This window comes from Ovis aries, chromosome 5 (genome assembly GCF_016772045.2).
Source record: "Ovis aries strain OAR_USU_Benz2616 breed Rambouillet chromosome 5, ARS-UI_Ramb_v3.0, whole genome shotgun sequence".
NCBI lineage: Eukaryota > Metazoa > Chordata > Mammalia > Artiodactyla > Bovidae > Ovis > Ovis aries.
In genome coordinates, this window is record NC_056058.1 from 20754186 (window position 1) to 20778211 (window position 24026).

At 36.9% G+C, this 24026-nt stretch overlaps 1 protein-coding gene across 24 annotated transcripts in view; it reads left to right on the forward strand.

The window, feature by feature from the left end:
• RAPGEF6 (Rap guanine nucleotide exchange factor 6) overlaps positions 1 to 24026 on the forward strand; it is a 221058-nt gene that overhangs the window by 143827 nt on the left and 53205 nt on the right. For all 24 annotated transcript variants that reach the window (XM_060415604.1, XM_042250259.1, XM_042250263.1 and 21 more), the window contains 5 exons: positions 95 to 259; positions 3729 to 3836; positions 5477 to 5680; positions 8586 to 8694; positions 21340 to 21580. In XM_060415604.1, the coding sequence (XP_060271587.1) occupies positions 95 to 259; positions 3729 to 3836; positions 5477 to 5680; positions 8586 to 8694; positions 21340 to 21580 (827 nt within the window). The remainder of the gene's footprint in view (positions 1 to 94; positions 260 to 3728; positions 3837 to 5476; positions 5681 to 8585; positions 8695 to 21339; positions 21581 to 24026) is intronic.

Sequence of the window (24026 nt, forward strand, 5' to 3'; positions counted from 1 at the left end):
AATCGAGAGCTACAAAGGGAAGTAATCAATAGGAGTTACTTGGTTCCTGAGCTACTTTTTTATTTTCTAATTCTTTCTTTGTTTTGATTTTTAGGGAACACCTGAGCGTCTCATCATGCATTTAATAGAAGAACATTCCATTGTGGACCCAACTTATATAGAAGATTTCCTATTAACTTATAGAACATTTCTTGCAAGTCCTTTGGATGTTGGGACCAAACTGTTGGAATGGTTTAAAATTGACAGCTTAAGGGATAAGGTTGGTATTATAAAGGGCATGAAAGTGATTTTAACCTTTATATTCCCCCAAAACCTTTTGCAGTTGACAAATTAAATGCTTATTTTGATAAGATTCAATTCACCTAAAAAAATAGTGAATCAGTAGACATATCTGGTTACTTTTATGACAAAATAGCTTGTAAAAAGTAGATTATTTTGCCTTCTAAAAGGCAGAAACTGAAATCAGGCTGTGTTGTAGTTATAAATTCAGAAGATGCAGGATAATAGTCTTGCACTTTTGGAGAAGGCAATGGGAACCCGCTGCAGTACTCTTGCCTGGAAAATCGCCTGGTTGGAGGAGCCTGATTGGCTGCAGTCCAGAGTCACGAAGAGTCGGTCATGACTGAGTGACTTCACTTTCACTTTTCACTTTCATGCATTGGAGAAGGAAATGGCCACCCACTCCAGTGTTCTTTCCTGGAGAATCCCAGGGGCGGAGGAGCCTGGTAGGCTGTCATCTGTGGGGTCACACAGAGTCAGACATGACTGAAGTGACTTAGCAGCAGCAGCAATCAAAATACTTGGTGGTTTCAGAAATCAGTAAAACATTTAAAAGTTTGGAAAGAATATTCACCAAGTACATTTTTTCAAGAAGGCTTAGAAACAATCTAAATAGAAAAACATTGCTTTTTCTGAGTTAAAAGACTTCATAATCATTTAAAAACTTTATCTTTTTGAGTTTATCACTGCTGTAACACATTTAGTTGTGGCATTGAGGATTTTTTTTTTTTGCATTTAACATTTAAATAGATTATCTTAACTTTTTAATGGAGTGTTTATACTTTTCATGGAAAAACTAGTAATACTTCAGCTTACTGGTACATAACTACCGATAAACTACCTCAGTAATAGGAAGTTAGTTATTTTAAGAAAAATAAAAGTAGAGCCATAGTTGCCTGGCATATCTTTCTGAGTTCTAGTTTGTGCTAAATCGCTTTAGTCCTGTCCAACTCTATGCAACCCTATGGACAGTAGCCTCCCAGGCTCCTCTGTCCATGGGATTCTCCAAGCAAGAATACTGGAATGGGTTGCCATGCCCTCCTCCAGGGAATCTTCCCAACCCAGGGATCAAACCCTAATCTCTTTTGTATCCTGCATTGGCAGGCGAGTTCTTTACCACTAGCACCACCTGGGAAGCTCTGAGTTATACTTTAAAGGAAATACGTTAGATACAGTAAGTGTCCAAAACTACAGGCTTGCCTTTCCCTTGTTTTTGAAATTATATATAGTTACTTAGATTGCTGAGGAAATAAAGGCATGCTAGAGAATGAACAAAAACATGACTTAGGGACAGCTCAATATTCATGTGTAAAAGGATGAAGTTTGACCTTTACCTTATACCATATTCAGTGTTAGCTCAAAATGGATCAGAGACGTAATGTAAGAGCTAAAACTATAATATTCTTCAAAGAAAAGAAGGAGTTAAAAAAAAAAAACGACTTTGGATTAAACGATAGTTTTTTAGTGCAAAGCACAGACTTGAGCAATGGATATATAGAATTTCATCAAAATTAAAACATTTTCACATTAAAGGAACTATCAGGAAAAGCAGAACAACACATGGAATAGGAAAATATGTTTGCAAATCGTATGTCTGACAAGGATCTAGTATTCAGAATGTATGAAAAAACTCTTAACAACTCAACAACAAAAAGCCAGTATGACTTAAAAATAGACAAAGGACTCAAATAGGTTTTTCTCCCAAGAAGAGATATGAATGGCCAGCAATCACATGCAGTAGGTGTTCAGTGTCATTAAACATGGGAAATGCAAATCAAAACCACAGTGATACCCTGCTTCATACCTACTAAGATGACTTACAAAAGGAAATACCAATGATTTCAAGGATGTTGATGTGGAGGAAATGAAATTCCCATACATTGCTTGTAGTAATGTAAAATGGTATAGCTGCTATGGAAAACAGCTCAGCAGTTCTCCCAAAAGTTAAACATAGAATTACGGTGTAATCCAGTAGTTCTACTCCTGAAGTATATAGCCAAAATAGGTTATAGGTGTGCAAACAAAAGTTTGTAAACAAGTGTTCATAGTAGCACTATTGATGATGGCCAAAAGGTGGAAACAACCCAAATGTCCATCAGCTGATGAATGGATAAGCAAAATATTGCATACTATATAATGAAATATTATTCAGCTATAAAAAAGTTGGTAAAGAATCTGCAGTGCAGGAGACCCGAGTTCAATCCCTGAGTAGGGAAGATTCCCTGGAGAAGGACATGGCAACCCACTCCAGTATTCTTGCCTGGAAAATCCCATGGACAGAGGATCCTGGCGGGCTGCAGTCCATGGGGTCACCAGAGTTGGACACAGAGCAACTAAACCACCACCATTGAAAAAAATGAAATACTGATACGTGCTGCAACGTGTTATAAGCCTTGAAAATGTACTAAGTCAAGCCAGTCATAAAAGATCACATATTGAGTGACAAATCAGAGAGGCAGAAAAGCAAATAGAAGCTGTTCTGGGCTGGAAGGAGGCCAGAATGGTAGGTGGCTGCTTATTGGGAATGGGATTTTCTTTTGTGGTGGTGATACTGCTCTGGAACTAGGTCACTTGGGGATGACTGTCCACGACTGAGAATGGGCTAAATGCCACTGGGTCGTGCACTTTAAAATGGTTAAAATAGTGGATTTTATGTGTTATTTTACCGCAATTTTAAAAGTGTGTGACTTAAATTATTTGTATTGTTAGGCACTTTTTTTTAAATCTGGATTTTGGAGAAATCTCTGGTTTATTTCTTTAGATTTATCTTGGCTCCTGTGTTTTCTTAATGCTCAGAATGTTTCTTAATATTCTTAATTTTTTTTATGTTTGTTGGACTATAGTTGCTTTATGGTGTTGTATTAGTTTCTGCTGTACTGATTCAGCACAGTGAGTCAGATATAAGTATACCTATATCTCCCCCTTTTTTGGATTTCTTTCCAATATTAGTTCACCACAGAGCATTGAGTAGAGTTCACTGTAAGCACAGTATTTAATTGAACATTCATTTGTTTGTTTTTAACTTTTTTGTTAATCTGTAGCACAGGTTAACAAAGGAATAAATTCCCAACTTTGAAAATTATAGTGTTTACAAAGGAGATTTCAAATTTTTGTTATAATTTCAGTGAAATGTTCTCAGCTAAAGAAATACTTGACATTTGCCTGCCCTTAGAAGTTTGCATTCCTATGTACTTCTTACATGTTAGTGTACAGGCTTGTCTTCTCAGTGAAAGCAGAGGCTTGGTTCTCTCTATTATATAAGGAAGCAAAAGCTCAAACTAAAATGTTCCTCTCTGTTAGAATGAGCCTTTCATGTGTGAGAGGGTGGGCAGAGGGCTTAGCCATAAAGCTCAGTTGTTCCTCAGTTTAGGACTTGCTTTTAGGACTTTATTTTTGCAGGAAGAATTCCTCTCATATAATCGTATGCTGCTTCTTCCATGTTTCCACAGGTAACACGGATTGTATTATTATGGGTAAATAATCATTTCAATGATTTTGAAGGTGATCCTGCTATGACTCGATTTCTAGAGGAATTTGAAAAAAATCTGGAAGATACAGTAAGGCTCAGAATTTTATCTTCTTCAGGGTTTGGGGATTCTTACCAATCTCTTCTGTCCCCCTGCTGAAGAATTGCAACTCAGAATAGCTTTCATCTTTTCCTGTCTTCTGAGAACTTTCAAATCTGTATTCTAAACTTGGGCTCATCCTCTGCTGCTTCAACCCAAACAAAGATCATGCTTCTTCCAGAGTCTTCACTGATTTAGGCATTCAAATACACATATTTATCAGACCTACATTAGACTTTCTAAATCTCCCTTCTGCATGTGATTTCATTTGTTTTTAATATACAACACCTCAGATAATACCCTCAAGGTCTTCTTAACTTTGATGGTAGCTATTTATAAATCTATTTATTCTTCATATTAGATATAAAAACTTTGAACTGCAACTCAGTTGTCTGTTCCAAGCAACTTAAATTTTTAGGAAATAAATAATAATGCAGCTCAGGAGTTAGATTGCCTGAATTAACAACATTCAGACTTTACCACTTGGTAGATACGTGAACTTGGAAAGATTGTCCAACCTTATATGCCTCCATTGTCTTATTTTATAGATAGTAGCCTCTAGGTTGTTGGGATTATCTTGAGGGTTATAGTGAGCTATGAATATAAGAATCTGCAAACAAAACCTGGCACGGCACCATTGTTATTACAGAGTAGAAGTGGATTAAGTTGAAGAAAGAAGGGGAAATTTCAGATTGTTTTGTCTCTTTCCTTACCTCTTGGTTCCTGTAGCCTATTCAGCAGCACATCTACTCTATGCAAAATGGGGAGAGTGAACAGGGAACTTGATTAAGAGGCCCATTGAGGCTCACCAACATCATTTGGTGCTTCCATTGCTGGCTCTATAAATATTCCAGGGACTTATGAAAAATAGAAACTATCTTGCAATCATGGGATTTTTTTCCCCCAGTTATCAAGTCAGTCATCAAATATTTACTGAATTCTGCTGTATACTCCAAGCTGTTATATAGGATCAGAAGAGGTGTAAAACTTGGTTTCTACCCTGAGAAAAACTTTAGCTTTTTGTTATGGACATGAGATTTAATTTGATACACTATTTGAGAATAGTTGAATTCTCAGCTGATACATTAAACTGATATAGAACTTGAAAGTTAAAATATTGCTGAGCTTAATGAAGATCTAAAATTATAAGATGAAGATCTAAATTATAAGAATAATATTTCTGAAAGAGATGGAGACTTGCATGTGTCTGAGTATTAGACAATGTTTGGGAAGGTGGTTGAAGTCCTTTAAGGTTTTAAATAAAAGTTTAAAAATATTCTCGTTTTATGTAACAGCTAGGAGATAAGCAGGATGGTAATACAGAATGTGTTATTACTTAGATTCAGAAAATGAAGAAATTTTTTTGTCATCACTATCTGAGTAAGACATCACTTTGAAATCTTTTCTAACTTGTGATTATCTAGAAATTTTAAAAAACCATATCAAGGGATCTTTATTCTTGAGAGTGCTCTAGGGTGGAAGTGTTTCTTTCCTTCAGTTTTATTTACCCATACTTATATATTCTTTATTTACTCTAGTTGTAATAATTTTAGGTTATATTTTTTAAAGCCTTTAGAAAAAAATAATATACATTTATATATATATATATGTTACCCCTTTCTACTTTGTAGAAAATGAATGGTCATCTCCGGTTATTGAATATTGCGTGTGCTGCAAAGGCTAAATGGAGACAGGTTGTTCTGCAGAAAGCTTCCCGGGAGTCACCTCTGCATTTCAGCCTAAGTGGAGGGAGTGAGAAGGGATTTGGTATTTTTGTTGAAAGTGTGGAACCTAGTAGCAAAGCTGCTGATGCAGGACTGAAACGTGGTGATCAAGTAAGTAAATAACAACCATTTAAAGCCTTTTTATAAGTAATAGGAGTGCTACTTTTCTTATATGCTAATATTCTAGTAAGCATGATCAATTTAAGGAAATACCTTTGAAACCTTTTTTTAGAGGTGGTATTTTTAAATGGTTTATTTTTAAAATGTGTTTGTCATATATCCATTACTCTTACTGGAAAATTCGATATAGCAGGTCCAGAAACAGCCTGGTAGTCTGGCCACTATCAATCTGAATGGTCCTGCCCATCCTCCTAGTATTAGGAAACTCTGTCGTTTGGCAACTTCACAGTATTCCAGAAAGGTCAGTAAGAGAGTTAGCACCCTTGCATGTTTTAAAGGAGTAAGCACTTTTATCCATACCACTCTAAAATTAAGTGGCCAAAGATTTACCATAAATGATGGTTTTGTTTTAAATAATGTTCATATGGTAACAAAACTATTCGGTACATCCGTAAGTAGAGTGAGCTGGTTGAAGGATTAGGAAAAGGAAGGGGAGATACTGGGAGTAAGTAGATAGGGATTTATTCTCTCCATGGAGGCATTAGTAAACTATAGAAAAATATATTTTCAAAAATGAAATTGCTGACAACTTTGTTACTAAAAAAAATACAATACCTCAGTCTTAGTAATCATAGTAATCACATTCTGCAGAGTTAAGGACTGGGCATTTGTATTTTGAACAAAGCTCTCAAAGTCTCATGTATACCAGAGTGGTTTCTCTTCTAGCTAAATCATTTGGAAAGCTGACTTTGTTCCACTTAAAATTTTTGTTTGTTTATGCATTCATTTAGAATGTGACTTTATTTTACTTATAACCACACCGTGGTGGGTTTTGTTTTTTAATTAAGAAGGCATTCACAGGGACTTACCTGGTGGTTCCCTGGTTAAAAGAGTCTGTGCTTCTACTGCAAGGGGCACAGGTTCAATCCCTTGTCAGGGAACTAAGATCCCACATGCCACATGGCATGACATAAATCAAGCAAGCAGGCATGCATTCACATTATTAAAAGTTCTGTACTTCAAAACAGTGGCTTTCAACCAGCAGTAATTTTGTCACCCAGGAGACATTTGGTAATGTCTGGAGTTATTTTTGATTGTCATGACTTGGGAATTACTACTGGCATGTAGTGGATAGAGGCCAGGAATACTGCTGAATAGCCAGGAACACCCCGTGACAAAGCAGCCACATGGCAGTTATCCAGCCCAAATATCAGTATCTAAATATCAGTAGTGCAGGGAGTTAAGAAACTAATATAAGTGAATCATATGTTATAATAAAATACTTTAAAATTTAAGAATAAATGATATACTTTTAAAAAAGAAACTCTGACACAAAGTTTTAATGATACTCTCCTTCCTCTAAGGGAGCTTTTTAGAATAGAGATTTCTGGGCTTTACTCAGACTACTCATTAAGAATATCTAGTTGCCAGGAATTTGGAGTCATATATTTATTGGTCAAGTATTTTTTCGTAAATATGTTTAAGAATCTCATTCTTCAAAGAAGAAAAAGAAAAGAATACTTCAGCAGTTTCATTCCTGAGAGAGGAGAGAAATTTATTGTTACTTTACTTCTTCCCTCAGGCCTTCCAAGTATGGTTGAAATTATCTGAGATTTTCAATAAGTCATTTTTTAATATTGTGAATATTCTTTTTTAAGAGTACTTTGGCATCTGCATAAAGTTTCATAAGCTTATTACTAAAAATCATTTTGCACCTGCATACTGCTTGCATTGATCACCTCTACTTCGTCTATGCCACATGGTGCCATTATTTTTATTTATTTCATAGTTGTCTTCCTGTACTTCTGGTACCTTTTCTAGGACTTCTTTCAGAAAGGGCGAATGAGTACTCTAGCTTTGTGTCCCTTACATGTCTAATGATATCTTTGTTCAATGAAGGATAAAAATCTTTGATCACAGGCATTTTTCTCTCAGAACATTGATAGCACAGAAAGGTATCACATCATCTTAATATGGTCCCAAAGAAGCCTAAGCCATTCTGTTCCTTTTTTAGGTGCCTTTGGCCACCTCCACAAATCCCCAAGAGTGATGCTTATAGAGTCTTTATTCTAAGTCCCTGGAATTCAGAATATTCAAGTGATCTGTTAAAAACAAAAAATAGATCTTTTAATTTTATTCCCTGATATTAGATGATCCATGACAGTATTTAGACTTTTTTAAACTCTGGAAATTTAACTTCTGTGATTTTTTTTTTCTTTTTCTTTTCCTAATATTTTTTTTCACTCCTTTTTATCCTTTTGAAATCTCTGTGTCAGCCGTCAAGATCTATCCTCTGTGCTGCCTTTTTTTCCCTCTTCATGTCTTACCTCTTTATCCTTTTTCCTTGGAGTCAGTACTTTTTAAATAAACTAATGATTCTGAGGTACAGCCAGATTTGTGAAGCCCTGGTATGAACGATCAACAATGTCAGATGGAACAAGAGCCCATAACAGTTGTGCTTGTTGCTTTTTGACTGCCTGATTCAGTCAGTGGCAGGAAATGGTATGAGCTGTAATTAGAATACCACTTTTAAATGAATTTACCTCTTTTTTAAATGCAATAAATTTGCATTTAGAATACTTCACTAAAATTTGTATACACATACACACAGGTGATAATTTTTATGAGCTGATAACATTATGTTTTAAATTTTTTTCCAGTATTATCCCAGAGGAAATGAACTGAAAAAAAATAATGTTTTTAGTAGAGATTTAGGAAAATACCACAATATAGAGAAAAGCTATTAGACAGTAATTTAACTTCTCACAGATAACTATTGTTCACATATAGGTACATTTTATTTAAGTTTTATTTTTTTACCCATTAAACTTATGGCTGCAGAAATAACTAATACTGTTTCTGTCTTTCTTTGTATTTTTTGAACACTTTCTTCAAGATAATGGAAGTAAATGGACAAAATTTTGAGAATATAACGTTTGTGAAGGCCCTTGAAATTTTGAGGAATAATACTCATCTTGCACTTACTGTAAAGACCAACATTTTTGGTGAGTTTTGTTGTAAAAATCTATTTGACCCCTTTTTTTGGTAATAGAAAAAGTCAACAATGATAAGGAGGATAGTAAAAATACTTAAAACATGTTCCCATCTAAGCTTTTTGAAAATTATAGGATCTTTAATGTTTGAATATAATATTCTGTATTCTAGAATTTTCATTTTTTATTTGTATTTGATTATTTTGAATTCTTTGTTAAAATAAGTATACAACTGCACTTAGTCATTTATGAAATGTCTACTCAGTATTATGCACTGTACTTCGCCTGGAAATACTCAATGAAACATAGAAGTCATAGGCTTTTTTTTCTTCCTGCTAACGTGCAAATCAGTCTACCTCTAGTGAAATAGCATTATCAGTGCCAGTTAGCTGTTTTATGGAAATGAATAGAGTAAAACATTGAAGTAATTAATCAGTGAATTGCTGATTTTTAAGAGCAATATACTCTGCCTTTCTTTGTCAAACTGTTGGTTCACTTCAGTTCAGTCGCTCAGTTGTGTCTGACTCTTTGCAACCCCATGAACCGCAGCTCGCCAGTCCTCCCTGTCGATCAGCAACTCCCGGAGTTGACTCAAACTCATGTCCATTCAGTCAGTGATGCCATCCAACCATCTCATCCTCTGTCGTCCCCTTCTCCTCCTGCCCTCAATCTTTCCCAGCATCAGGGTCTTTTCCAGTGAGTCCGCTCTCCACATCAGGTGGCCAAAATACTGGAGTTTCAGCTTCAACATCAGTCCTTCCAGTGAACACCCAGGACTGATCTCCTTTAGGATGGACTGGTTGGATCTCCTTGCAGTCTAAGGGACTCTCAAGAGTCTTCTCCAACACCACAGTTCAAAAGCATCAATTCTTCGGTGCTCAGCTTTCTTTATAGTCCAACTCTCACATCCATAAATGACTACTGGAAAAACCATAGCCTTGACTAGATGACCCTTTGTTGACAAAGTAATGTCTCTGCTTTTTAATATGCTATCTAGGTTGGTCATAGCTTTTCTTACCAAGGAACAAATATCTTTTAATTTCATGGCTGCAGTCACCATCTGCAGTGATTTTGGAGCCTCCAAAAATAAAGTCAGCCACTGTTGCCACTGTTTCGCCATCTATTTGCCAAGAAGTGATGGGACCGGATGCCATGATCTTCATTTTCTGAATGTTGAGCTTTAAGCCAACTTTTTCACTCTCTGCTTTGACTTTCATCAGGAGACTCTTTAGTTCTTCTTCACTTTCTGCCATAAGGGTGGTGTCATCTGCATATCTGAGGTTATTGATATTTCTCCTGGCAATCTTGATTTCAGCTTGTGCTTCCTCCAGCCCAGCATTTCTCATGATGTACTCTGCATATAAGTTAAATAAGCACGGTGACAATATACAGCCTTGACATACTCCTTTTCCTGTTTGGAACCAGTCTGTTGTTCCATGTCCAGTTCTAACTGTTGCTTCCTGACCTGCATACAGGTTTTTCAAGAGGCAGGTCAGGTGGTCTGCTATTCCCATCTCTTTAAGAATTTTCCACAGTCTGTTGTGATCCACACAGTCAAAGCAGAAATATATGTTTTTCTTAAACTCTCTTGCCTTTTTGATGATCTAGCAGATGTTGGCAATTTGATCTCTGGTTCCTCTGCCTTTTCTAAATCCAGCTTGAGCATCTGGAAGTTCACAGTTCATGTATTGCTGAAGCCTGGATTGGAGAATTTTCAGCATTACTTTACCAGCATGTGAGATGAGTGCAATTGTGTGGTAGTTTGAGCATTCTTTGGCATTGCCTTTCTTAGGGATTGGAATGAAAACTGACCTTTTCCAGTCCTGTGGCCACTGCTGAGTTTTCCAAATTTGCTGGCATATCGAGGGCAGCACTTTCACAGCATCATCTTTCAGGATTTGAAATAGCTCAACTGGAATTCCATCACCTCCACTAGCTTTGTTCTTAGTGATGCTTTCTAAAGCCCACTTGACTTCACATTCCAGGATGTCTGGCTCTAGGTGAGTGATCACACCGTCATGATTATCGGTTCGTGAAGATCTTTTTAATACAGTTCCTCTGTGTATTCTTGCCACCTTTCTTAATATCTTCTGCTTCTGTTAGGTCCATACCATTTCTGTCCTTTACTGAGCCCATCTTTGCATGAAATGTTCCCTTGGTATCTGTAATTTTCTTGAAGAGATCCCTAGTCTTTTCCATTCTGTTGTTTTCCTCTATTTCTTTGCATTGATCACTGAGGAAGGCTTTCTTATCTCTCCTTGCTATTCTCTGGAACTCTGCATTCAGATGCTTATATCTTTCCTTTTCTCCTTTGCTTTTCACTTCTCTTCTTTTCACAGCTATTTGTAAGGCCTCTTCAGACAGCCATGTTGCTTTTTTGCATTTCTTTTCCATGGGGATGGTCTTGATCCCTATCTCCTGTATAGTGTCAGGAACCTCCACCCATAGTTCATCAGGTACTCTTGTCTATCAGATCGAGTCCCTTAAATCTATTTCTCACTTCCACTGTATAATCATAAGGGATTTAATTTAGGTCATACCTGAATGGTCTAGTGGTTTTCCCCACTTTCTTCAGTTTAAGTCCTAATTTGGCAATTTGGGCAGATCATGTGGTTCATGATCTGAGCCACAATCATCTCCTGTTCTTGTTTTTGCTGACTGAATAGAGCTTCTCCATCTTTAGCTGCAAAGAATATAATCAATCTGATTTCAGTATGGTACTTTAAGTGTGTTTTGATTTTGTAACTATTTGAATTCAGCAAGTCTAAGCTTCTGCTTTTAACTTAATCTACTATTTGGTGGTGGTTTTTTTTTTTTTTTTTTTTTTAAGCTTTTGAGAAAGACTGCAACTTAGTCTTCATAGGATTTTCTCTCAAATTTTGAGAAGGGCAACAGTAAAAACAATATAACAGTTGGAAACTATCAAAGAAAATTTAAGAGTCTTTACGTAGTAAGAATGAAAAAATTCTCTACATTATTTAGGTTGAATTTTGAGAAATAAGAGTTGAATTTGAAAGCTCTGCCTATGGAAAAGTGTGTGTGTGTACGTTTCCCCTCACTTTGGCTTCTCCTAATACTGCACTTAGTCATAATGGAAAAGGAAACATTTGGTGTTTTTCCGCTTTTTACTTGAGTCCCTTTTATTAAATGACATCATGCTAAATCTGGCATATAGCAGTCTATTAGGAATTTACAAATATTGTATAAGCTTACTTATTTTTAGCATAATAAACCTATGCTAAAAATTCATAGTTTTTGAATTTCCTAGACTTTGGGCTAGTATCTAGAAGTGCCATCTTTTGGGTTAAACTGAAAGGATTCTAATTTTGAAAAATATGGAAGCAGAGGTTATTCTGACACTTAAAGCAAATTAGTTTCTCAATTCCGTTTCTGCAGCTCTGTTTCATAGGTTTAAAAACATCAATATCTTTTAAAGTTTTTTTGTTCCTGGCATATAATAATTATTAACTAGTATCAAATGTGGTTGTGTATAAAAACATGGAGATAGTATAATGTAGTGGTTAACATCATAGACCCTGGGAAACAAAATTGATCTGAAGGATGCAAGAGGAAGAGAAACCACAGCCTCCGAACTGTTTCAATAGTGAGAAACAATTGCCCAAAGAACCCTAGACTGAATGTTGCAGAGCGTGAGAGTTCTGTGGTGCCACAGAAGGCGGCCCATACCCTCAAGAGCTCCCTACTTGCCCCAGCCAGAGTGTAGTCAGCCAACGTTCTCCCCATGCAGAATGCTGAAGAGTATCTCAAAGTAATATAAGTAAAACACTTGCTGAAAGGAAGTATTTTAGTCTGGCTGTGATGTCTGGAATAAAGTCCCAGTAACTCTGGCATTACATGAAAGACAGTTACTGAGAAAAATAAGTCTTAAAGCATGCAGAGACATATTTTAGTAAAAAAAAGACAGACACTGAATAGAAGGAAAAGATGAGTTGAAGAAATCACCTTTATGGAACAAAAAAATACAAAATGCAATTGAGTACTATTCCAAGAGATCTAAAAGAAAATATGAAGAAGAAAGTATTTAGAAAACAATGGCAGAGGCCATGTCAGAATGAAAAATCAGGACGTGACTCCCAATTCAAAGAGCCACCTGTAATCTGAGCAAAATTAATTTTAAAAACTTGTCAACTTACTGTTTCTGGTGTTGACTGAGAACAACTGAAAGGGCTGGCTAGTGAAGAGCTACGTGTTATTAAACAGAGAAATTAGACCTCAGAGAGGTAAACTGGAGCCATTAAATCTGCTGCAGAGCATTTACCAGTACAATACAGGGAAAGCAACTAAGAGACTGAGCCTTTTTTTTTTAGCAATAGACTCCCAGGAAAAGGGCAAAGATTTTGAATCCTGTAGTTGCTAAAAGCAACTGGATGTATGTGATCTGTTACCACTTGTCTAAGACTGTACACTCCCCCTCAAAAGGATGTTTTTTCCCCAGGGCTATACTCAAGGCAACATGAAACCCATATGTGAATATTATAATGCAGACCAAAAAGGACCCAGAAGAAGCCTGACAAGGAATGGGAAGGGAAACTCCTAAAGCTCAGACAGAGTTATAAAATTCCCACAGGTTTTTTTTTTTCTCCTTCCCCGACTCTTGTTTTTCCATTCTCTCAGGCCCCAGCCTCCAAGCAATCCAGTGGCATTGCCTCACAAAATGTTCTTCACCCCTTAGTGGAGCTGAGGCTTCAAGAAAGCAAGGCCAAGGTCACTGCTTCTCCCCCTTCACACCCCCCCCCCCCCCCCTGTCCCCCCGCCCCCCCCACACACACACACACACACTGTCCTCTTCTGTTTGGCCCCTGAGGCACTGCAGCAGACAGTTTGGAGGCCTAAGGAACTAGAAAGTGTACCAGGTTGTTAACTGACATGAAGGAAGCAATCCCATAAAGTTGTTTATGAAATCCTAGGCTCACCCACATGCTATAGGTACATGAATCTGGTTCTGTTTAGCGTATCATGGACTTTGAGAACTGGCACAAGCAGACCTCTGCTTAGGTCCCCGCCTGAGCACTAGGTGGTACAAAGTGGACTCATCTGTATAGCACTGCAGTGGGTTTGAAAATTAAACACTGGACCGCAACTCAAAGGAGGCTAAGCAGAAATACCCACATTTTCCATAGGTTGCAGATAGGACTCAGCAGTTTTGACAGTAGCAAGGAGTCCTCGTTACAGTTTTCTTTGTATTTATTTTATATGGGGTTTGCTCAGCATTTGAATTTTGCATTGATGTTACTCATCAGTTTTCAAAATTTCATGGCCATTATTAATTACTACTGCCCCTCTTTCTTTCCTTTGCATGTGGGAAATCAGTCACTTATATAATAGAATATTTGTGTCCCAACTATTTATTACATTCTGTTCTGTTCTTTCTAACTTTAGCTTTGTGTTTCAGTTTGGATATTTTCTAATGACCTGTGTTTAAGAAAGTTACACCATTTTCTGCTGTACCCAGTCTGATGATAAATGCATGCCTTGAATTTAATTTTAGATATTTTTCAGTTCTGGAATATTTACTTGAATCTCTTATAAACTTCAGTTCTTTGTTGCACTTCTTCATCTTTTAATCCATTTTATCTCTTTTCCTCTGTGTTCTTCAATGTAAAGATTATAAAATCCTTGTGAATTAACTCTAACATTTGGATTATCTTTTACTCTTTTTTTCCCTCTGGCTATTTTCTTTCCTTGAATCTTAAAATTTTTTACTGTATGCTGTACTTTGTATATAAAGAAACCTTAGTAGTAAAGTTAGTTTTCACAGATAGGATTTGCCATTTCCTTTGTTTAATCACATAGAGTAAGGGGAATTGAGCTGGGTCAGGCTGAGTTGCAGAATTACTTAGGCTGTGTCCATTGGTTTCAAGATGACAGCAAACTTGTCATGTGCTTGATATAGGCCCCTTCTCTAGTGGAACTTGGTCTCTAAGCAGAGACTGAAAAATTTCACTGCTTTTTCACCTTTGTCTTCCCAACCACTTCCCCACCTCCAAAGTCTCTTGATTCAGAATCTGGTAGCTTTGTCTCCTTTTTCATAATTCTTTCCTTCAGAGATTTTGAGCCTAGCTCTTCAGCTTCCCACCCCAAGCCAATAAATCTGTTGTGTGTTTGTTGGTCGTCTCTCCCTGTTGTGTGATTTTGTTTCCCGAGTACCATGAGATTCTAAGAAATTTCCAGCCTCATGCCTTGTCTTACAGTGGAGATATTTCATGAAGAGAAGTGACGCTGCTTTGGTGCTTCTCTGTGTTCCAGTTTTGTTGCCATTGCTTGCACCCATCAAAGCCTCTTTTGCCTCTAGGAGTCCCTCTACCTGATCCTCACCTCCTGTTTATGTTTAGACTCAGCAAATGTCCCCAGAGAAGAAAACAGCTGGCAGTCTCTTGTTTACCCTCTTCCTGCTCTGGAGTTTGCATTCATCTGTTCCTCTTACTTTCTGCAACTTTCTAACATCTGTAAATATCCCACCACTCAGATAATTTATGATAAGCATTTTAATCATTTAATAAAAGTAATACATACATGTTTTACAAATTATACTAAAGAAGGACACCCAGTGGGACCATATTGGGTGTACAGTGTGTTATACCTTTCCACAGTAGTTTGTACCAGTTTATTTCTTTTATAATTGTTACTGCATCAAATTCCATCACACTGTTACCATAATCTATTAATCTGGTGTTTCATGCTGCTGGATGTTTTAGGATTGTTCATAGTTTTTCCTATTTACAATGATGTAATAAATATCCTTTGTATTTATCTTTTATGTTTATGTAGATATAGATATAAGATAAATTTCTCTGAGTGGAATTACCTTTATAGTTACTTTGGTTTTACTTTGTTAAAGTTCCCCAATCTGTTTATAAACTTCATTCATCAGTGTATAAGAATGCCTCTGCAGTGGGTTTAATAAGCTTTTTAATTTCTCATATTATTGCCTTTAATAATGAGGGAAGTTGAGCACCTTTTTTATGTGCTGCTAAGTCTCTTCAGTCGTGTCTGACTCTGCGCGACCCTGTAGACGGCAGCCCACCAGGCTCCTCCGTTCTAGGGATTCTCCAGGTAAGAACGCTGGAGTGGGTTGCCACTTCCTTCTCCAGTGCATGAAAGTGAAAAGTGAAAGTGGAGACTTCCCTGGTGGTCCAGTGGCTAAGACTCTGCACTCATAATGTAGAGGGCCCCTGTTCAAGCCCTGGTCAGGGAGCTAGATCCCCCATGCTGCAACTAAAAAATCCTGGATGCTGCAATGAAGACTGAAGATCCCTCATGCTGTAGTTAAGACCTGGTGTAGCCAAATAAATAAATAAATATTTTAAAAAATAATTTTTTTTTTTTAAAAAGTGAAAGTGAAGTCGCTCAGTCGTGTCTGACTCTTCGCAACCCCATGGACTACAGCCCACCAGGCTCCTCCGTCCATGGGAGTTTCCAGGCAAGAGTACTGGAGTGGGTTGCCATTGCCTTCTCCGTTTTTATGTGTTAACATTTCTTTTTTACAAACAGTCTTTTTGACTTGTCCATTATATGTTAAGTTATTCATCTTTTATTGATTTGTTTGAATGTCTAATAAGTAAAGAAAAGTTTTCTTGTGTCTGTAGGTTGCACATATTTTCCCCAGGTTATCTTTTGACTTTCCATGTTCATTTGTTTTGGTTTGTGTGTGTAAATACATATAAACATATATATAGACACTAAGAAATCTTTAGTTTTTGTATAGTCAAATTTATTAAGCATTTCGTTTATTCTTGGACACTTTCATCTTACGTTCATATGTTATATCTAATATTGATGCTTAATGTTTTCTAATTATGTTAGTTTTCCGTCCATTAATTTTTGTTCCTCACTATTTTTTTAGTTTAACATAATCATTTCTTTATCCACAAAAGATGCAGAATTTTACTTAATATTATATACGTAAGTCCAGTAAAGATATAAACTACCTTGTAAACTCTTGAATCACCTTACATACACTCTGCAGCCAGCGATATCTGCTGCCTGCAAATTCCTGTTGCTCTTAACAGGAAGTTCAAACACCTTACAGTAACTTTATCAGGCCCTTTTTCTTCCTTGTTCTTCGGTCATCTTTTTTCTTAAACTTTCCTTCTGCCACAGGTGCTTTAAACTTGAGATTTCCTCTACCTAGAATTACTCCTCCTACTCCCTTTGCCTAGTTAAAATCAACTCACTTTACTGATCTCTTCTTACATGGTGACTTAATGAAGGAAGATTTTCTTTCTCTTGCTGTCTTAACTAGTTCCTCTAGTTGTGTTCTGTCCGATCCATTTATCATTGACTGATTGTATGTTTCATAACTGAAACAATCTGCAAACATCAAGCATAGTCTTCGACTATTCAAAGGTCAGTAAATATTTTTGGAATGAATCAGTATCTTGACTTTAGCTCAAAAAAGCATTTTTATTTTTACCACATGGCTTAAAGTGAATTTTTTTTAGAAACTGCATTGTTGCTGTTGTTCAGTTGCTGAGTTGTATCCGACTCTTTGTGACCCCCAGACTGCAACATGCAGGGCTTCCCTGTCCATCACCTCCCGGAGCTTGTTCAAACTCATGTTATTGAGTTGGTGATGCCATCTAACCATCTGGTCCTCTTTCATCCCCTTCTCCTCCTGCCTTTGGTCTTTCCCAGCATCAAGGTCTTTTCTAATGAGTCAGCTCTTTGCATCAGGTGGCCAAAGTATTAGAGCTTCAGCTTCAGCATCAGTTCTTCCAGTGACTATTCAGGGTTGATTTCCTTTAGGATTGACTGGTTTGGTCTCTTTGCAGTCCAAAGGACTCTCAAGAATCTTCTCCAAAGCCACAATTCAAAAGCATCAGTTGTTGAGCGCTCAGCCCGATTTATGGTCCAACTCTCACATCCAAATATGACTACTGGAAAAATCATAGCTTTGACTGTACAGACCTTTGTTGGCAAAGTAATGTCTCTGCTTTTTAATATGCTATTTAGGTTGGTCATAGCTTTCTTCCAAGGAGCAAGTCTTTTAATTTCATGGCTGCAGTCACCATCTGAAGTGATTTTCAGTTCAGTTCAGTCGCTCAGTCGTGTCCGACTTCTTGCGACCCCATGAATTGCAGCACGGCAGGCCTCCCTGTCCAGCACCAACTCCTGGAATTCACTCAAACTCACGTCCATCGAGTCGGTGTTGCCATCCAGCCATCTCATCCTCTGTCATCCCCTTTTCCTCCTGCCCCCAATCTCTCCCAGCATCAGAGTCTTTTCCAATGAGTCAGCTCTTCTCATGAGGTGGCCAAAGTACTGGAGTTTCAGCTTTAGCATCATTCCTTCCAAAGAGCAGAGCCCAAGAAATAAAGTCTGTCTCTGTTTCCATTGTTTCCCCATCTGTTTGCCATGAAGTGATGGGACCAGATGCTATGATCTTAGTTTTTTAAATGTTGAGTTTTAAGCCAGCTTTTGCACTTTCCTCTTTCACCTTCATCAGCAGGCTTTTTAGTTTCTCTTCACTTTCTGCCATAAGAGTGGTGTCATCTACATACCTGAAGTTACTGCTATTTTCCCCCGGCAATCTTGAATCCAGCTTGTGCTTCTACTAGCCCAGCATTTCACATGAGGTACTCTGAATTTATGTTAAATAAGCAGTGTGGCAATATACAGCCTTGACATACTCCTTTCCCAGTTTTCAACCAGTCTGTTGTTCCATGTCTAGTTCAGGCTTTTGCTTCTTGACCTGCTACGGGTTTCTCAAAAGGTAGGTAAGGTGGTCTGGTATTCCCATCTCTTGAAGAATTTTCCAGTTTGTTGTAATCCACATAATCAAAGGCTTTAGCATAGTCATTGAAGCAAAAGTAGATGTTTTTTCTGGAATTTTCTTGCTTTTTCTGTGATTCAGCAGATGTTAGCAATTTGATCTCTGGTTCTTCTGCTTAAACATCTGGTTCTGGTTCTAAATTCAGCTTAAACATCTAGAAGTTCTCCATTCACTTACTGTTGAACCCTCACTTGAAGGATTTTGAGCATTACTTTACTAGTGTGTGAGATGAGTGCAATTGTGCGTTAGTTTGAACATTGTTTGGCATTGCCTTTCTTTGGAATTGGAATGAAAGCTGACCTTTTCCAGTCCTGTGGCCACTGCTGAGTTTTCCAAATTTGCTAGCATATTGAGTGCTGCACTTTGATAGCATCATCTTTTAGGATTTGAAACAGCTCAACTAGAGTTCCACCACCTCCAGTAGCTTTGTTTGTAGTGGTGCTTCCTAATGCCTACTTGACTTTGCACTCCAGGCTGTCTGGTTCGAGGTGAGCGATCAGACCATCTTGGTTATCTGGGTTATAAAGATCTTTTTTGTATAGTTTTTCTGTGTATTCTTGCTACCTCTTCTTAATATCTTCTGCTTCTGTTAGGTCCATACCATTTCTGTCCTTTATTGTGCCCATCTTTGCATGAAATGTTTCTTTACTATCTCTGATTTTCTTGAATAGATCTCTCATCTTCCCATTTTATTTTTTTCCTCTATTTCTTCACATTGTTCACTTAGGAAGGCTTTCTTATTTCTCCTTGCTCCTCATTCAGATTGGTATATCTTTCCTTTTATCCTTTGCCTTTCACTTCTCTTCTTTTCCCAGCTATTTGTAAGGCTCTTCAGATAACCATTTTGCCTTTTTTGCATTTCTTTTTCTTGGGGATGGTTTTGATCACCATCTCTTGCACAGTGTTATGAGCCTCCATGCACAGTTCTTAAGGCACTCTGTCTACCAGATTTAATGCCTTGAACCTATTTGTCATTTCCGCTATATAATTGTAAGGGATTTGATTTCAGTCATACTTGAAGGACCTAGTGGCTTTCCCTACTTTATTCAAGTCTCAGTTTTGCAATAAGTTCATGATTTGAGCCACAGTCAGCTCCCAGTCTTGTTTTTGCTGACAGTTATAGAGCTGCTCCATCTTCGGCTGCAAAGAATTTAATCAGTCTGATTTTGGTGTTGACCATCTGGTGACGTCCATGTGTATAGTCTTCTGTTGTGTTGTTGGAAGAGGATGTTTGCTATGACCAGTGTGTTCTCTTGGCAACACTCTCTTAGCCTTTGCCCTACTTCATTTTATACTCCCAAGGCCAAACTTTCCTGTTACTCCAGGATCTCTTTACTTCCTACTTTTGCATTCCAATTTCTGTATGATGAAAAGGACATCTGTTTTTGGTGTTAGTTCTAGAAGTTGACCTATCTTTGAAAGGTGACTCCTGAAGGTTTCCAGTTTCTTGAAGACAGAAAATGTGCTTTTTCATAAGCTTTCAATGTACTTTGGTAATGTGATATCATCCTGGTTGAAACTTTCTAAAATGGTCAAGTCAATAATTAAATACCAAGCTGTTCACGTTGTAATGTTTCAGTGGCTTTCTCTACTTGAGTCTTACTAGTAAGTCCTTTGATGTTCTAGGAAACTATGGATTTATTCCAGAAACAACAGAAAAGATGACAATTTGCTGTGTTTGAGATTTCAGTGGGTACATTTATATAATTTATAGCTTTTCTTTTATAATGGTACAGAGTCATACTACTCATAGCTGTACTTCCTGTTAAGCTGAGGTCTGAGTCTTAGGTGGCTAAAGACCTGCATGTTCAAAAGTATGCAGCCACCATCCCTCCCAGGTATCATCAGTCTTCAGGACTGTTGTCTTCTACTTTAGCATTTATCTTTTTAGTTGTTGTTGTTTTCCTTCCCCTGTAGCAGTTGATCTGTCTTCTTTGAGAACACATTTAGGACAGGACAGCCAAAGAATAACTATTGTGACATTAGTTAATGAAAAGCAGTTCACATAGATTTTCCTAACTGGTAAATGAGATGCCTAAAACTTCTAGATATAGAGCTTTATAAAGATTTATCTTTGTTTTATCTCATCCCAGGGAGGTACAGGCCCTCTTACAAGGTGAAAAACTGGATCTCAGCAAAGAGATTGCTGGAAAGGCAAGTTCTCCACTGTGCTTGCACCCTCCTTGAGGATGAAATATAACTCACCAGACTTAGGATTGATAGGAAGTTATCTACAAATGCTTGGTTTTTCACTTCAGACCACTATAGTAAATGCTTGTTAGTGACTTTCACTTTGCTGAGTGACTTAAGTCTCATAGATGTTCCATTGAGGAAATTGTCATATATCACAAAATTTAGTATTATTTGTTTCTGGTAAAAGCAGGTCCAGAAGGGCTCCTCCTCTTTTTTTGTATTTTGATGGTTAAAGTTTGCAAAACGAGGCCTGACTTGTAGTATTTACATCTCATCTCAAATGATAAGGGATAAAATATAAATCATAGAATCTAAGTACCTTTTTCTATAAAATCTGAATTGATTAGCAATTAAATTGTTCATTACCTAAATAGGAGACCTTGGGCTTTTGAAACATGCTGGCAATCTGCCCACTTCGCTTCTGTTTTCACCAGTGAATTTCTTTTATCACTATTGGTCAGCATCAGAATTGCAGTCAGGTATAAAAGATGAAAAGTGAATATAGCTGATTAATGAAGAGTGAGTATAAATTTTATAATGCAGTGAGATTTAATGAATAATGCTGTGAAAGGCCGGATGATAGAAAACAACTATGTTTATCTAAAATTTGTCATTGATATAAAACCTTTCTAATGAAAAGAAATGACAGTTTTTTAAATTTATTTCCACAGTGTTCAAAGAGTTACTTAGTAGAACTGAACAAGAGAAATCTGGTGTTCCTCATATTCCCAAAATTGCTGAAAAAAAAAGTAATCGCCACTCAATCCAGGATGTACCAGGAGATCTCGAACAGACATCACAGGAGAAAGGAAATAAGAAAATAAAAGCAAATACTGTTTCAGGTGGAAGAAACAAAATCAGGAAAATTTTGGATAAAACACGATTTAGTATCTTGCCTCCAAAACTGTTTAGGTAGGTAATGACAATCTCTAATGTAGGCATGTTCCTATTGACTATAAAGTTTTTTATGGAAAAAGGGAAGTTGGGTCACTTTTAGTTTTTATACAGCTATTGCATCATGCAATCTATAAGCAATCCATAAATAATTAAGAATAAATTCTAAATGTCTCATTACTTCCATGAAGTTATCATTGTTAGATTATATAGTCTTCCATTAACCTTGATCTGAATTTTAGAAAAGACTGTTCATTTTATTTTATGAAATCTCTTTTTTTGTATACATTTGGTCCACTGTCAGTCCCATGATCTACAAATTTAGACATCTTCAAACTTGAGACATATTCACTGATACTATTTTTTTTTTGTCTTTCAAATCTTTCTTTTATTGCATTATTTATTCCCTCTTGAATTCTAAAGCTAACCTTTTATATCAAATCTATTTCTGTTTTCAAAACAAAATATCACCAAATCTGAGTAGAACCTCAGGATTTTAAATGCAGATTAAATGCTGATAAAATGAATCCAGTGTCATGACTGGGAATTACTGTAATACATATTATATCTGTGTATATTTTATAGTGTCCACTTTCTAAAGTAATCAGAAAAGTTAAAATCAAATAAAGTACTTAGCACATAGTAGTCACTCAATATTTGCTGAAGTAAGGCAATGAATCAGTGAAAGGAAAGAAAGTGTATTCAAAGAAAATACTGAGTTTGGCTCTTGAGAGTACCTTGTACTGTGCCAGGTGATAATTACAGAGCTGCAAAGAGGTAGTCCCTGCCTTTAGGGGATTCATAGCAGGACCCTTTTATTCTTCACACATTTATTATAAACTAGGCACAATATCCAGAGATAGAAATAGTGAAAGTAGAACGAGTTTTTTACCCTTGTAAGACCTGGTCATCTAAAACGGAAAATGAGCAAGTGGTCCATTACAGGGTGGTAATTATTTTGATACGTACAAAGGCAGAAACAAGCTTGGCAGATTTGGGTAGACTGTGTTTCTCAGTGCATACCTAACGATGAAGCATTATAGATAGGTTAGTGAATGACTGAATATTATGCTAAAGGTATGGACTTCATGTCATAATAGGGGGCCATCAAAGACATGTGATGTGGTAAGATTTACTCTCTGAAGATCTTTTAGCTGTGGTAGTGATTTGGGGTTGACAGTGCAACACAGTATAGCAATAACAGCAAGATTAACTAGGAACGAGGTGAATGTCAGCTCTTATCTTTTACTTAAAAATGTTTAAGAATTTTCTGATCAGAAAATGCCTCATCAGTTTTTATTTTCAACTCTGGGAAACACATTTATTCTTCATTTAATTTGGAGCTCACAGAAAATTGAAACATCCTGAGCTGTGTTCATAATGTTTCTTGTTTTTATAAAATTTATTAGTCATTCTTTTTTGAGTGACTGTTCTCCTTGAGGCTTTAAAAAAATCATAACTTTAGCAAAATTATTTTAATATGAGCATACTGTAGTATGATAGCAGCATGGGAAACACTTTTATATAAGACTAAACTTTCTCACAAATGAGATTTCAATAACGAAATTATTAGAGGGACCAGCTCACACTGAAGAGATTGGAGACAGTTTGGGATGACCAGAAGTCTGCATGAACACACTGAGGAAAAGGAAAAGGAATGGAAGGTCAGAAGGGAGAAGAATTCACACAGGGCGTTCCTCAGGAGTAATGCCCAGAGTTCCATTTCCAGAAGCCCTTGGGGTGTTTGATCTGGAAAACATGTATTTCCTGTAACAGTCTCATTTTGAGCACTTCGTGGCATAGTTGTGACATGTGTCATCAAAAGCCAGAGAACACCATGATTGCAATTTGTCACGTTTCACCCAGCTATATTCAGTTGTCGGGCATCTAAATCAATATCTCATCTCTATAGTGTTTCCTTCAGGAAGTGGGAATTGGTTACTCCAGTTGGTGTCTATCTTTGCCTACAGCAGGAGGCATGGAAATTGAGTTGGCTGGGAGCAGTCTTTTGAGTGTGTTCAAGCACTGTTTGTTTATATTAGGACCCCTCCAAAATGAAAGATCTAGTAAAAATTATTTTACTTAAACTCAGAGGGATTTTTGTTGTTAGTCAGCAAGCATTTATTGAGTCTCTCCCTTGTGGCAGCAGAAGTTTGTTGGCTGTGAATAAAATATGAATAAAATGCTGCCTTTCTTGAGTTAACATTAAACGGATCATCTCTTCTAAACATAATGCTAATAATTTCAACTGTAAAAATACCCCCCAAAAAACCAGATTATTTTGGTAGCAATCATAACAGTTTTCTACTGGACCCTATTTTGCAGGGAAAATGAATTTGTTTTAGATTAGATACTTATATATGTCATATTTCTTGGTACTTAATCATTAGATGAATTCAGACAACCTCTTTTGCTACACACACATGCACACACGGAGATGAGTAGAAGTTCAGTAGGCACAGAA